At 38.9% G+C, this 14,584-nt stretch overlaps 2 protein-coding genes across 3 annotated transcripts; one reads left to right on the top strand and one right to left on the bottom strand.

The window, feature by feature from the left end:
• Nucleotides 1–1,476: 1,476 nt before the first annotated feature.
• On the bottom strand, nucleotides 1,477–7,761 carry snrnp40 (small nuclear ribonucleoprotein 40 (U5)). The gene is made up of 10 exons (XM_055053822.1): nucleotides 7,530–7,761; nucleotides 6,827–6,956; nucleotides 6,625–6,718; nucleotides 6,307–6,472; nucleotides 6,051–6,173; nucleotides 3,648–3,768; nucleotides 3,492–3,574; nucleotides 3,238–3,299; nucleotides 2,027–2,130; nucleotides 1,477–1,853 (listed from the first exon to the last, which is right to left on the bottom strand). Exons 1-10 carry the CDS (start codon nucleotides 7,638–7,640, stop codon nucleotides 1,804–1,806), a joined length of 1,044 nt encoding a protein of 347 aa, XP_054909797.1. The 5' UTR covers nucleotides 7,641–7,761; the 3' UTR covers nucleotides 1,477–1,803.
• A 62-nt stretch (nucleotides 7,762–7,823) lies between these two features.
• On the top strand, nucleotides 7,824–14,338 carry zcchc17 (zinc finger, CCHC domain containing 17). Of its 2 annotated transcripts, none has more exons than XM_055053821.1 (7): nucleotides 7,824–7,901; nucleotides 9,291–9,470; nucleotides 10,300–10,400; nucleotides 10,492–10,583; nucleotides 10,659–10,759; nucleotides 10,884–11,026; nucleotides 11,361–14,337. In XM_055053821.1, exons 2-7 carry the CDS (start codon nucleotides 9,332–9,334, stop codon nucleotides 11,520–11,522), a joined length of 738 nt encoding a protein of 245 aa, XP_054909796.1. In that variant the 5' UTR covers nucleotides 7,824–7,901; nucleotides 9,291–9,331; the 3' UTR covers nucleotides 11,523–14,337. The 2 variants fall into 2 exon arrangements, with proteins under 2 accessions (XP_054909796.1, XP_054909795.1); XM_055053820.1 differs by lacking the exon at nucleotides 7,824–7,901 and adding an exon at nucleotides 7,986–8,004 and having other exon boundaries at nucleotides 11,361–14,338.
• Nucleotides 14,339–14,584: the final 246 nt, after the last annotated feature.

Genomic DNA, 14,584 nt, shown 5'->3' with positions numbered 1-14,584 from the left:
GTTTTGAATCTGACCAACCAACTCAATTTGGCTGGTGCCAAGTCGTGTGAATTTTCTATACACTGCATGAGCAATTGGACTAGGCCGCAGCATGTTCCCTTTATTCTACTTCGTTACGATTAAATGCTTAACCACCAATATTGGAAAAGCAATTAAGCAGTTAAGTCTTAAATAGCTACTCACAACATAAACTCAAACATTTCTAAAGATATTGGTCTAAGATACCCGTTAAAGCCATCACACATTAAACCTACATAGCTGCCATAGGGCCATGTAGCCCATATGGCAGCTATGTAGCCCATTTTTTTCCTAGCCCATTATTCGGGCTAGGAAAAAAGGTGTGCAAGCAACTTACACACTAGTCATTCAACCCGACACTTATGTGTCTCAACAGGGTTTGTACACAGCAAATTTCTGTCGCTTCAGCATAAGAGCTGCAGATTTTCAGTCTGTCCTGTTGAAACGTCCAACTGTGTCCCAGTTTCCTTCTAGCTCTTGATTTGAGGTTAAGTCCCTCTTTGTGTACTGCACCAGTAACCATGGTAGCAAGCCATCAGACCAACATGGTCAACAGCTGGTTTAGATTTCTATCCTTGAGGAGCTGATTTTGGAGCAGAGGCTCGTTTCTTGGTCAGCACATTCAGTTCTTTGTGACACGAAACTGGATTTTTGGGTCACATTACACTGATGATCACAGTGAGAGATTCCCAGAGGCCAAAAGTTCACAGGGAATCTCTGGTGTTAGAACATTTCGGATTGAGCTCCAAACCGATCCAATGTAAACTGAATGTCATGATAGGAATACGGCAACAGAGTGACATCATCATCTACAAGGAGACCCTGGGTTTCTTTAACCCAACACTTTTCTTTATGCCTTTAAAAGCTGTCCATGCTCACCACAAACAGGACTGGAGACAAAGAGCGGTTCTGGCAGAGCCCAACCCACACTAGCAACAAGACCAACTTTGTGTTGAGAATATTGTTTTGGTGATGTATGGACTGGAAATCCCTTAAAAGTGTCCAAACACTCCAACAGAAACCCAAACAAAATCCCTAGAGAAACCTAGTAGGAAGCCCTCTTCAGATATATTTCAAAGTTTTTCTTCCAAACTATGAACAAAAATGTTCTCTAAAACAAAACGCGCTCCAAACAACGGCGCATTGTGAGAACTGGTAATCACATAATCACTGAAGGATTATAAAATATTTATAGGAAAGCTGTAACTATTGGGAAAAGCTGCAGGATCATTCTAGGGCCAAAATATGTGAACCAGAAAACAGTTTACTGTGTGCATAAAAACAGACTCCAAAAACTCCCAAGCCTCAAAATGTTTAAAACAACATGCTGTAATTACTTCTACTTTTTGCGTTTGAAAATTATTTCAATGTTCAAGAAGTAAAGGAAAAATGTAGCGAAACCTTTTTTATCCCTTCATAAAAAAACAAAATAAAAACAGCTGGGTCTGTTTTAGATGCTAACAAGAATAAATGTGAATCTCCACAACAGCATAATAGTTAAACACCAGTGACAAAATGATATGACAGGAGTTGTTTTTACTGAATACCAAAAGTTTATTTAAAAAAAAAAAGAAATAAATCAAAGTTTAAAAAAAAAAAGGGGGGGGGAGGAGAAAAAATGGCCATTTCTGAGGCTGACTGATGGTCATAAAGTTCATCCTGAGGTTGTTCTGAGGCGAGACGAAGCATGTAAAATAAACTCCATCAGTGCCCATAAAACTCTTCCGAGGCAGGCCGCTCGCAAACACACACACAATCAAACATCCACACACACACACACACAGACTACTGAATTTCTCCCATGTACAGACGTTTATCACTGGACCCAGACAGCACTGCAGAGAGAAAGCAGATGAACAGCCAAATAAAATTATCAGATTTTATCCATTTAGAAACTATATCAAGACAGCATTTGAGGTTAGTTTGTGATCGAAAGAGGAAGATAAACACTTCTTTGATGCTTCAAAGGTTTCTGCTCTGAGCTACAGCAGCTGAGTGACTGACTCACCGACTGGCTCCTCTGGGTGGAAGACCACCTCATTGACAGAGCCGGCGTGACCCGGCAGCTTGTACAGGATCCTTCTGGACGTGGTGTCCCAGATGTACACAAATCTGGAAGAGGAGACAGAGCAGCAGAAAGAATCACTTTACAGAATTATTGAAAGGCACCTTTACAAAGGCACAGAAAAAAAACATTCGGAGCGGTCTGTCATCTAACTCGTTTTTTTATGATTCAGTAACTTTTTCATAATGTCTCTGTACAGACATATCAAACTGGAAAAAAATAGTCAGAATATTTACAATCACATTTTTTTGATTGTTATGATAGAAGAAAATCTTTTTTGAATTTGAAAGAAAATTAAATAGTTGTCAGAATTTTTTTAATACATGAAAATCTGAAAGGTGTGGCATGCTTCTAAGTGGTGGCAACATCCCGTGACACCTCTACTCAGTATGAGTTAAAACAGAAAACTTTTGTTAGATTTGAATATTAATATCTAACCTTAAATAAAAGGTGTAGTAGGGTTGATGTCACTAAATGGTAATTTTGTGATTTGAAAAATCACAAAATACCTTGATGAATCATTTTCAACTTTTCAACTATTTTTCAACTCAAAATTGTTAAAAAAAGAAAAAAAAAAGGTTTCACAGTAATACAGTGACATTTTGAAATGGGTTAGCCCTAGTTTACAGCAAAAACTAAGAGAAAACCTTTGAGTTCATCTGTAGTGAAAAAAGAGATGTCTGCATTATCTAATAGATCTGGAAAAGTAAAGCAAGGCAGAGAAGGTAAATATTGCCAAGTCAAGATGGAGCAACCACAAAAGAATGAGTTCTGACTCTGAACTGCTTCAATCAGGTATCACCGTAAAAGTTTGCCCACTAATACAGCCACATTCATGCAGCTTTTGTTATCATCCTCTGTTTTCGTATTAAAAAGTTGTTTTTCAGTTCAGTTATACAGAATACAGTTCACACATAATGTCGCAAGGGCTCATCACAGAAACCCAGCATTTTGACTTTAATAACAAATTGTGCTTCTGTTTAATTCCAAACATTTTGTTCCAACTTGTGCGCAAGTTAATTTTGAATTCTGCAAATTTGATCTAATGCTCTGAAAAAGCCTTCATGTTGACTCTATAATTCTACTTTATTCTGCAGTTGAATAAAGTAGAACAGAAACCAATTTATGGTTTCGTCTAGTGGTTTGTTTGTTACCTGTCAGCTGAACCTGCTGCGATCTTACTGCCGTCTGTGGACCAAGAGCACCTCAGCAGATTCTAAACAAACAGCACAACACGCAACAGGCTGCATTAGCAATGAGACGTGATCTGCGAGTCATTCAGAGCAGCAATTAGTTCAAGCAAACAAAAATGCATTTACTGACTGAATGATGGGTTTTCATTACAAAACAGTTGAATGAAGCTTAATCAGTGTGAAAAAAACTCCTAAAAGGTTTATAGGAGGATTACCTTCTCGAAGTTGTGCACGTTACCCTGGAAAATCTTCACGCATCTTTCCTTGGGCGCGAACGGTCGCACATCCCAGATCCGCACTGTGTGAAAGACACACAGTTCTAAAACAACAAAACTCATCCACATTATGAGCCGCGCGAAGCCCAACGCCACCTGTGTTGTCCATGGAGTTCGACAGGAGGTACGATCCCTCGGAGCTCAGGCTGAGTCCGGTCACAGAGTCGCCGTGGCCGTGCATGTTGTAGATCAGCTTGTTCTGCCGCAGGTCCCACACCTGCACGACGAGTGGGTGGAGAAACGGTTTTCACAAAGAACACGCAGGGAGCTTTAAATAGGCCATCTGATGCAGATGGTGGAGATAGTGCCGTTTCTGAGGAGCCAGAGAGCTTGCCATGAGTTCTGAGTCATGGTGGTAAAAACCAATGGTTATGAGGGGCATCAGCAGGAGACGAAGAAAACGGTGGGACTGTAGAACTTTTTTTTTCTATAAATACCCACAGAGTTTCTGGAGTCTCTCAAAAGTTGAACTGTGTTTGTTCTGTTTAGGTCAGGGCGGTTCCACTGTACTCAACAGGGCCAACTGCATACTGGAAAAATAATATTTTCTTTTCAATAGAATTGAACTAATTGAAATTCAGACAAACCTGAATGAAGAATTTCAAAGAGTTACAAATCTACCGGCTGCTCCGTTTGTATTTCCTCAGAAATACAAACATGGCCTTAAAGTGCTGCTTTGTCACTTTTCCCAGTAATGATGGGTAGCCCAGGAAAAACATGCAATTAGAGGATAAAAGATCAGAGAGCACAACATGCAACCACTTCTGAGTCTTATTTTACCCTTCAGTATAGTTCTCTTCGGACCAAAAATATTTCAACTCGCACAAGTTTATGTTTACATTTCTTTGAAGAAATGACACGTTTGGCCTGTTTTTTTTTGTTTGTTTTTTTTATGTAATAGTGCAAAATGCCAAAATACACAATGGCACAGCGTGAATAGAGAATGAAACAAAATCAGCCACAGTCTAAAGGAGCACTTTGAATCAAATTGTTCAGAAAACCTGATGAAGACCTTATGAGAGTAACAAGTAAACATTGAAAACTGCATGCGTTCAAGACAAGATGAGTTTTAAATTGTTACATTCAAAAACTATTAAAATTCTCAGTTATTTATAAACTCCGGATTAAAGTTTGTTTAATGAAACCTGAGCAAGTGCCAGAGTCCCCAGAGGTTAGGATTAGGACTCACCCTGTGGCTGTTTGGAGCACAGAGTAACATGGCTACCACACTTTTACCTCACAAGACAAAATAAGCTAGAAATATTCCCAGTGACAAAAAGTGAACAATCAAGATCTAGAAGTAGCTGAGAGACATTCTCATTAGGGTAATGCTGTTTTAAAACAACAACAACAAGTAGGTCGTGACTTCATTTCACTAATTAGCACACCAAGAAGGTCATAACAGAGTTTTAATAACCTGACTTCACTTTGGACACATAAACTCGATATTATTGAGGACTAATTCCAAAAATAGATGCTTTCCTTTATATGTTTTACGGCAGTCGTCAAGTGAAAGCTTGACCAAAAGTGCGTCCATTAAGATCACGTTTGTAATTGCATCCAGTTTTAGAGCACTTCGAGGTCGGTATCCCTCGTTAAAAATAACAAAACCTTCAGTAATGTAAACGAAAGGCAACATCTGCGCAGTAATTATGGCTATTTATCTGCCAGATGGTCCAAGAGAAAGGTCAGAAGAACCCGCTCCTGTCCGTTTAGCAAAGGTGACAACACGACTGATGCAAAAATCAAATAAACATAAAAAAGGCATAGTTCAGCTCAATGTTCACAGAAAACCAACTGCGATACACGATTGTTGATTATAGTTCACATTATTCCAACTTTGAATAATATTGCTTAAATATTATTCAATACTTAACAGGCTGAGTGGCAGATACTTCAGAAGCAGCCAGACCGGTTACTGACGTTGTTTTTGTTTCCCTTACTTGGCCTTTGCTAGTTTTTGTTGACTTTCTACATATATATATAATATATATTTGAAGCAGTTTGAATATCTGATGCTTTTCTGTTTTAAATAGTCTAAACAAATCAAGTTTCACATTTTTTATCCCTTTACTAAAGGTTGCCCTGATGCTACCATACCAGCCCATGCCTTAAGAAAATACGGGTATACAAAAGCTCACATTTTTCTCTCTTTTTCTCATCCATCATTGCTATTCTTCTAAAAGTGTCTGTGACATTTAACGTTTTACACCTCATCATCTGAGTCAGGTGTGGGCATCTATTTAAGTGAGACTCCGTCTGATTACATAACATGACATTTGGAATTTAGTACCGAGCAAATCCTGCATATGTTGTTCAGCCTTAATATAAAACAATTCACGTTAAAATTCAATTTGAAAAGAAAAAAGAAAAACTAGATAAGACTGTATTACTTTCTACTGTTAATACTGAATGTTTAATTGTCAGTACAACCATGTTTAGGATTACTTAGGATTACAGTTGTTTAATTACAGTTGTTTAATCTTTGATGTTTAGTACCTTGATATCATTGTCGATGCCTCCAGACAGAATCTGATCACTGGTGTCATTAAACGTCACGGCCAGCACCTGGTATGTGTTCTGAAAAGTGTGGATGGCCCCTTTTTTGCGGATGTCCCAAAGCTGTAACGCGACAAAAAGCACTCACATTTAATTTATGACCAACTTTGAAGTGCAAAAATGTGGCCAGTTATGCATTTCATTTCAACAGTAAGTCACTGAGCCGTTATATGGATTATTTTGACACATAACCCACCTTCACCGTCCCATCATCACTGCCAGTGCACACCAGCTGGGGCCCCCGACGAGCTGGATAGCAGGTGTTAACAAAAGAGGTGTGGCCCTTCAGACGCTTGATCCTCTCACCGGTCTCGCTGTCCCACACACCCACAGTTTTGTCTGTGCTCGCTGAGAACAACAAGCTGAAATACATAAAAACATATCACTGCCAAAAGAAGAATTTCTAAATGTCTACAGCAAACGTATCTCTAAAATAAAATAAAAAAAACAAATAAGAGAAACAACATTTTTTTTCTTCCAGAATGGGATAATCATTTCTGACTGCTGCCCCAACCTGCCATCTGTGTTATAATGCAGCTCCATCACTGCTCCACTGTGGCCCTTCAGGGTGGCGAAGTTTTCACAGTCTCCATAGACGTTCCACATCACTGCAGCAACGTCACAAAGCAAACAATATGTTATTTACTGGAACAGTGGTCCATCGAGTGCGCTCTGGTCCATTGGTTGATGGAGTTTAACTTTTGGCAATGACTCACGTATGAGCCTGTCAAATCCTGAGGAGGCCAGCGTGGCTCCGTTGGGGTGAAACTTGCAGCAGTAGACCTCGCCCTCGTGGCCTGACATCAACATGATGGGGGCCTGCAGGCTGGAGGTCCGTGGAGGGCCCTTTGGGAGCACATTTATAGTTTCGGCATCACACCCGTCTAATTCATTATGATGCAAAATCAAAAAGAATGGACTGGGATTTCGCTGTACTTTTGGTTAAAAAAATAATTTCCAAGAAGGAAAACTGACAATGTTTCATAGAAAATAATACATTAGATAAAAGCAAATTATCTCATTAATTAAGCAATCATAAGCTTACTTAGTGGCTCCCTAGAGCAGTTTTAAATTAGGATCAACTTTAAAAAGCTGTAAGACTTGAATTATGTAAAGACACGCTTTGTAACAGGTTATTACTGCTTAGGGTGATAATCAACATCCAGGTGATCATGATTAATGCCTAAATGTATTGAACTGATATTGAAAGGCTCAAAACTAAACAGTTTAGATCAAACACATCGATGTATTTTTCTTTTAGATATATTAACTTAACTAACAAGTCATCTTCCATATAATTTATTTTTTAAATAATCTCTGTATTTAGTTACTACTTTTAAATCACCCAATGAAAAGCTAATGCAAGGATTATTTATGTAAAAGAAGCAGATATGAGGGCACAGCCGCTATGGTTCGTACCGCGGCCACGAGCTGCTGGGACTGCGCCGCCGCCACCAGCTCCATCCGGGGCCGCTTCATGGCGGAGGGAACCACCGCCATGTCGCCGGCTCTCTTCAAAGGCTCAATCATCCCGGAACAGCCGAAAAAGAGCAGAAAATCCCTTAAAACGAGGTTACAGGTTATCCAAGAAAATGAATGGGCTTTGTTGAACTAAAAAGAATGTCGACGGAAGTAGCAACAACGGACAAGACGCAGCATGGGAATACTTCCGCTGGTCAGAAGGCTTCTCATTGGTCAAAGTCTGAGCCGGATGCGATGATTGGCTGTTCTGCTTCTTGCGTAGAGATTTACACCGGATGTGAAACATCCAACGTTCAGTTTACACGAAAGGTACAGCATTGACTTATATTTTCTTAGGCTTATTGTCCAGTTAACACTTTAATAATCAAAAATCTGCATGAAATATTAGGTTGAGCGGACTGCATATATGAATGTGGGTTTTTTTTAGCAGTTATGTGATACCTCCCGTCTCTGTGTTACTTGACAAAACGCAAACAGTGTGTTCCATCGATTATTATTTTCTGTATGACTCATACACCTTGCGTCCAGCAGCATTTAAAATGTACTCCGTTTAGAAGCAGATATTTCGACGTGTTTTATTCGGGTTTTATATGCTTGACCAACAGAAAGGGTTTTATATGCTTGACCAACAGAAAGTAGCGCATTGTTGTGAAGTGTACAATACGTTGTTTTTAAACGGTTTTACTGATTGTAACCTTTTCTGTAAGCGATGTCCATTTTATTCTTTGCAAAATAACAGAAGCGCAGTCAGTTTGGATAGAGAGCGTTTGGAAACCTAATTTCCTAGTCTGTCCAATTTGCTCAATTGGTTTTAGAGCTGGCCTTTAATGGCATGTGTTTTCATCTATTCCATTTCATTGTAACATGTTTAAGTTCAGTATTGAATTTTCATCCAGGATTCACCTTTATGAAGCTCTGTCAATATTCCTGTCATCTCAGGACAGCTTTTTATGTCCCTGCTGAAGAAAAGCACCTCCACAGCATGATGTTACCACTACCGTGTTTTCCCATGAGATGATGCGTTGAGACTTAGGAACTTTGGATATTTTCTTAATGTTCCTTAACGTCCTGCTCAAACTGTGTTTACAAGACAAAATGTGCTCCTCTTCCAGCCTTGTCTGTCACTGTTCAAATGAATGTGAACATTTTTAATTATCTGTAATTTTAAGCAATAAGGTTTGTTTTTTTCCCCTGTTTCTTATTAAGATATGTCTTAACAAGACTTATCTGCTTATCTTATTAAGATATGTTTAATAAGATACATTATCCATACTAAAATGGTATGTTCTGGTTTCTTTTCCATTTGAAACGTGCTTCTGTTTCAGGTCTTATTTGTACCCCAGGAAAACAGGAAGTCATGATTACAAATTAAAAGTTTGGCACTGATCAATGTAAAAATATTGCATAAGCAATGATGATGTTTTAGTTATTGCATATTTCTTAACATGGATTTTGATTACAGACCAAATAAATGTTCCTAAATTTTTGGTTTGAGAATATGCCGCTGAAATAATAATTTTTTAAAAAAATGTTAATACTTTATGCACTTCTTCACTGGTGTAAATGTTTTATTTTATTTCAAAACAGAAATAGTAGACCTTTCTATTCATTGTGCCTTCTGTTACTTTGTATATCTCTCGTCTGTCACTTTTAATGATATTGCAAATCGTAATAGCTTTTTAATTGTCTGTCAACCAGATCTACCATAAGACAGTTGTGACCCACCCATAGTTGGGAGAATGTCTGATCGAGGTGGACATGGTCGTGAGCTGGCTGGATTGGATGGTCTTCCGCCGCTGCACAGTATTGCCAAAGGAGAGGTAGTCTCTGTGCAAAGCTACGGCGCCTTTGTCCGACTGCCAGGTTACAGGAAGGAAGGTCGGTAAAACGGGCTTGCAAAGGGACTTTAAAGTAAAGAATCATAACAGGGGGAAAAAAAGTTACAAAGACAGGTTTAAGGTTTTAGGTTGGCTTTATGAGGAGGCCAATCACTATTAATAAACCAGAGTGCTCTCAAATGATGGGCAAAATATTCTTCAAAATCTTGTGATCCATGTCTCCTTAGGGAGAGACGTCTGTGGGAAAATGTTGCTTCATGTTCACAATCCAATTTCGCTCTTACTATGCATAACTTATGCTCCCCTTTCAATAAAAAATATGATTATGTTCCACAAATCTATGCTTATATGCTAATGATATATGTTTACCAAATAAACACACACATAATGTGTAATGGAAGGCATAACTAGGGAGCATACTCAAGAAATATGAGAGTATTTATCATCCGAAATCTATATTTAGCGTATGAGTTACATATTTGATGATGCCTTATTACTGGCCACTTTGGAAAATTGCTAATGCTTTTCACCACTAGAGGGCACACTCAGCAAAACTTTGGTTTCAGAGAAAAGTTAAATAAAGCCTAAGAGGAATAAAAATAGAACATACAATTAATTGACTTGCAATGTAATCACGTGAAATTGCATCACTTGTTCACATTTACACACAAGAGCTTGACTTTGAAGCAGTTGGACTCTTTGAGTCCGGGTATCAGGCTGAATGGAATAAAAGCCTAAAATTAATATGACATTCTTGGCTATGATGTGTGGCTATAAACATCTTAGAACAGTATGTTTTCATCCTGTAAGTTATTTTTGTGCCATCTTTATAAAAAATAAAAAGCCTCCTGTAACTCCACTATAAACAGGTTTGGTTCATGTGAGTGAGATGTCTGCCTCCAGAGTTGAAAGTGCCTCTGAGATTGTGGATGTTGGAGAACATGTGTGGATCAAAGTCATTGGGTGCGAGGTAACGACACACAAAAAAAGCACCAGAACACACAGGTATGGAATGTAAATCCAGCGTCACTGCAGTATGACCATTCCTGCCTGTCTGTCAGATTCAAGGGGACAAGGTGAAGCTGTCCTTCTCCATGAAGGCTGTAAATCAGGGGACAGGACAAGACTTGGACCCCAACAATGTTAGGGCAGAGTAAGTACTTGCAGTTTTATGTGTGTGTGTGTTTCTGCAAAGGAGAGTGTTATCCTCCTCTGTTTGTGTTTACAGTCAGGATGCGAGGCGCAGGAAGCAGTTCAGAGATCACACGAGTAACAGGATCACCCTGGAGGCTGTACTCAATACGACGTGTTCAAAGTGTGGCTGCAAAGGTGCTCCAGCATGAGTAGAACTGTAAAAGAAGGAATCAAAGCATAAAATAATATTTTTCAGACAGAAGCTGCCTCATGTCGAAGTTGTTCAAAGTCAGTTTCAGTAACTCAAGACTCCTTTCAGGTCACTTTACAAAGGACTGTTTCTCAGCTCCGGGCTTGCAGTATGCTCTTGTGCCTGAAGAGGACGATGAAGGGGCACGGGAGCAGCAGCAGACCGCCACAATCAGGCCACCACAAGACTCGGACAAAAAGAAGAGAAAGAAGGTGAATACGTTAAACTAAACAAAACCTGCCCTGCTTTCTCTTCCTGTTTATTCCTCCGACGTTTCTCACCTCGGCTGTCTGACACCTCATGTGATCTGACACGGCAGTAGCATCATAAGAACTCCTGCTTTATGCTGATTTGACAGAAAAGCTGTGACCCAGCAGTTTCATTGAGGTAATGAAACTGCGGTCAGGAAAATGATAGGATTTTTTTTTAGAAAAAGAAATGGCAGCATGCATTTGTGTCCAGCTCCACTGCAGTAATACTTGTAGAACTACATTTCCAGCTACAGCTACAAGTCATTTTATGGTATGCCTGCTTTGTGTTCTTCAGGAAAAGAAAATGAAGAAGAAGAAGAAGAGGGAGAGAAAGGAGTCAGATAGCGACAGCAGCAGCGAGTGTAAAACAAAGAGGAGGCGTCATAGCAACAGTCTCGACAGGCAGGAGAAGAAAAAGAAGAAGCACAAGAAACAGAAATCACACAAGCACAGCTGAGACAGCTGGAAAGCTACACACACACACACACACACACACACACACACACACACACACACACACACACACACACAAGAGTCTGTCACTCCACCACTATCACACATGCACATGTTGATAAAACAAAACGATAGGCTTGTGGTCTCTTATCTCGTCATTATTCATTATAAACCACAAGCTAACTATAGAAAATACAGTCATAATTTAGCGGTTTCCTTGTTTTTTTACTGGTAACACATTTCCTGTGAAAGCTCAAAGAAAAATGCTGTTTTAAAACGAAGGGTCATGTGACCATCCCCGTCTGGCCTGGAGTAACCTCTGACGCCCACAGCGATACGAGTCTTCGCCTCTTGTGTAATCAAATATGTGTAAATTATATGGCAGCAGGAGACATCAATGTTCTTTTGAAATACAGACATTGTTTACAGCTCTCCGGTTTCTGATGGAAATCAGTTAACGAGACATTGGGGGGTAAAGCTGACAGACAGACACACACACACTGTCACTCACAGACACAAACAGGAAATGTAATACCGCATGAGTGAACACCACAGGACCCTCATATTATGGTGACATTCAGATTTCAGTTTATGTTTTCATGTTGCTGTAGATGCATGTGTTTATGTGTGTATTTCCACAACCCGCTTCCTGACCTGCTGACTCCATTAAATCTGTTTTCACCTGTGAAGACAACAAAGAGCCTCCTGACTTCTCTTTGTCCAAAGACCTTGAAGTCATAATGTTGCAGTTAAAATCTGCCCTACGGCCCAGAGTACATACCAGCACAAGGTCACGTCCAGTTAATGTTTTCAAGCAAGGTGGTCGGTCAAATAGAGCTGGTCATGCTTTGCACATGAAAAGTATTCACACCCCGTTTTTCATATTTTGACATTAAAAATAGCACTGGATGTAAGTGAGCGGGATTTTTTTTTTCTCCAGATAGATGTGACGGAGAATGAAAATGATTCGTGTTTTTATTGAATCTAGTCACGTTTACTCTGAAGCCCATCAACAAATCCAATACATCAAAACTGCTCTCAGAAGTCTCATAATCTTTAAACAGAATCAATACCAATAACCTCCAGAAGTCCACCTGTTTATAACGTAATGTTATTTCAGTAAAAGAGGTTTGTTAGGGAGCACTAATGAGGCTAAATTCAAAATATTTAGTGGCAGAAAACTAGCACTGCACATTATGCTAGACATAATGCTCATGGTGAAAAGTGGTAAGAAGAGCATGAATCAGTAAGAGACTTTCTTCGGAAAGTAAATGCTGAATGTTGATGTAGCTAAATACAGACCAATTAAGAAAAAAAAGTACAAAATTAAAAACTGGAAAAGACTTGAGACTGGAGCGGAGGCTCACATGGAGGGCAACAACTATAAAGCTACAGTATAATGATAAACATCATTATACTGTACTAAATCTGATATTTAGAGATGTTCTCCATTCAATCTGACCCAAAATGGCCAGATATGTTATTCTCTAGATGTGTAAAGCCTGTGTAGCTAAATGCTGCAAAGAATTGCAGCTGGAATTGCAACAAAAGCTGATTCCACAACGCGCAGACTCAGAGTGGGTCGGGCTGAATATGGATCATCTCCACATGTTTTAGATAATTTGCAAAAAACTTAAAAGCTGCATAATTTTCTTTCTGCTTCAGAATTATGCATAGCTTGGTGTAACATTTAAGTAAAAAAAACAAAACAAGTGTGTACCCTATTTCTGATTTTTTGCTGTAACATAAGGTTGGTGAGAACCATTTTAAGCAATATAAGAATCCCAGAAAACATTCAGTTTTTTGTAAGTTTTTGTGGGAAACTTACAAAAAAAATGCTTTGCTCTGCACTGACCCAGATTCAACTTTCTGCTTGTGATATTTGACAGATTATTTCCAGATGCAGTGGTTTGAAACGGCTCCAGCACAGCCCACTGGCAATAAATTTGATCTAAAGAATCCTCTCCATTTCTTCTTCTCTTGTTTACTCCATGTGGATATAATAGACAGTCCCAAACTTTCATAACCAGAATTGTAACCCTGTTGTGGTCAGTCGTTTTGTGTTTTACTTTGTTTCTTTGGAAATGATTAATAACAATTATTGTTTTCCTAAACGTGAAATTGCTGTCCTTAAACATAAACAACAAAACTCAAATTTTGAAGGGAAACTGAAATATTTGCTTTTCAGCTACAATAAAAAAGATAATGGTACTTTTTGAAAAAAAAATGGAGCATGTTATTTACCAGAGTTACTGGGCTACCGCCTCCAGCTATACTGATCTAAATAGTGGCCAAATGATGCTGACTGACCTTCAGAAAGACATATATTACAGTAAAATGACTTAAAACTCAAGATTAGATCTCATCACAAGCTTCACATTTGCTGTACGCTTTCCTCTTTATCTCAACATCTTCTTTGGAGAAAAAAACAGACTCTTTATCAGTATAATTTGAACAGTTTGCCAGTAATAGCAAGTTCCATTTTATTCTGTCACCATACTTTATGACAAACACTAAGATCAACAATATTGTAATTATGAACCACACTGTAATCATTTATAGTTTTAACTTTGGTTTAAATAAAACCACAGAACGATCCTGTTTCTAATAAAAGTGCTTTTGTGTCTTGTGTTCATTTCTTTTTTTTTTTCCCCATTCAAAAATGTTTACAGGCTTCCTTCTTTAAATCGTAAATCATCGTTTGGTGCTGCTGGAGGCGGCACACGAGCCATGTCAGTCAGAATGAACATTAAAGGTTCTGAATATTGGTTCTTTATTAGCTGTAAGCCACAATTAACAAACATCAATAAAAATAACTATCTGAAATATCCCACTCTCTGTGTGTAGATAATAGCTATTTGAATCAGTTCGCTGAAACAGATTCACCTTTTCAGGTGTTCACTGACCTGTTCAAGAACAGGTGTGACCTGCTGAGAAGCAGTTCAACGTGGTGCGGATCAATTCATGAGTCATCGGGGCGAGACGTGCTGCGTCAGCCACGTTCCAACAGCTGCTGGATCCATACTGGGAGTTCAAAGTAAAACGTCTGGTCTGAACAGAATCAGA

The sequence above is a fragment of the Poeciliopsis prolifica genome, unplaced genomic scaffold (assembly GCF_027474105.1).
Source record: "Poeciliopsis prolifica strain line A6 unplaced genomic scaffold, Auburn_PproV2 SCAFFOLD038, whole genome shotgun sequence".
In the NCBI taxonomy this organism is placed as follows: domain Eukaryota; kingdom Metazoa; phylum Chordata; class Actinopteri; order Cyprinodontiformes; family Poeciliidae; genus Poeciliopsis; species Poeciliopsis prolifica.
The sequence above is the reverse complement of the archived record's forward strand: the minus strand, read 5'-3'. Positions and strand labels throughout refer to the sequence as shown.

Bases quoted from the DNA above. Each gene is read 5' to 3' on its own strand.
- snrnp40 (XM_055053822.1), bottom strand. From the start codon at position 7,640: ATGATTGAGCCTTTGAAGAGAGCCGGCGACATGGCGGTGGTTCCCTCC. The intron at 6,174-6,306 runs GTGGGTTATGTG...GTCGCGTTACAG, and splicing joins GTGATGATGGGACGGTGAAG to CTTTGGGACATCCGCAAAAA. The intron at 3,300-3,491 runs GTAATCCTCCTA...CTGTTTGTTTAG, and splicing joins ACGTGCACAACTTCGAGAAG to AATCTGCTGAGGTGCTCTTG.
- zcchc17 (XM_055053820.1), top strand. From the start codon at position 9,332: ATGTCTGATCGAGGTGGACATGGTCGTGAGCTGGCTGGATTGGATGGT. The intron at 9,471-10,299 runs GTCGGTAAAACG...CACTATAAACAG, and splicing joins GCCAGGTTACAGGAAGGAAG to GTTTGGTTCATGTGAGTGAG. The intron at 10,760-10,883 runs GTGCTCCAGCAT...GACTCCTTTCAG, and splicing joins TTCAAAGTGTGGCTGCAAAG to GTCACTTTACAAAGGACTGT.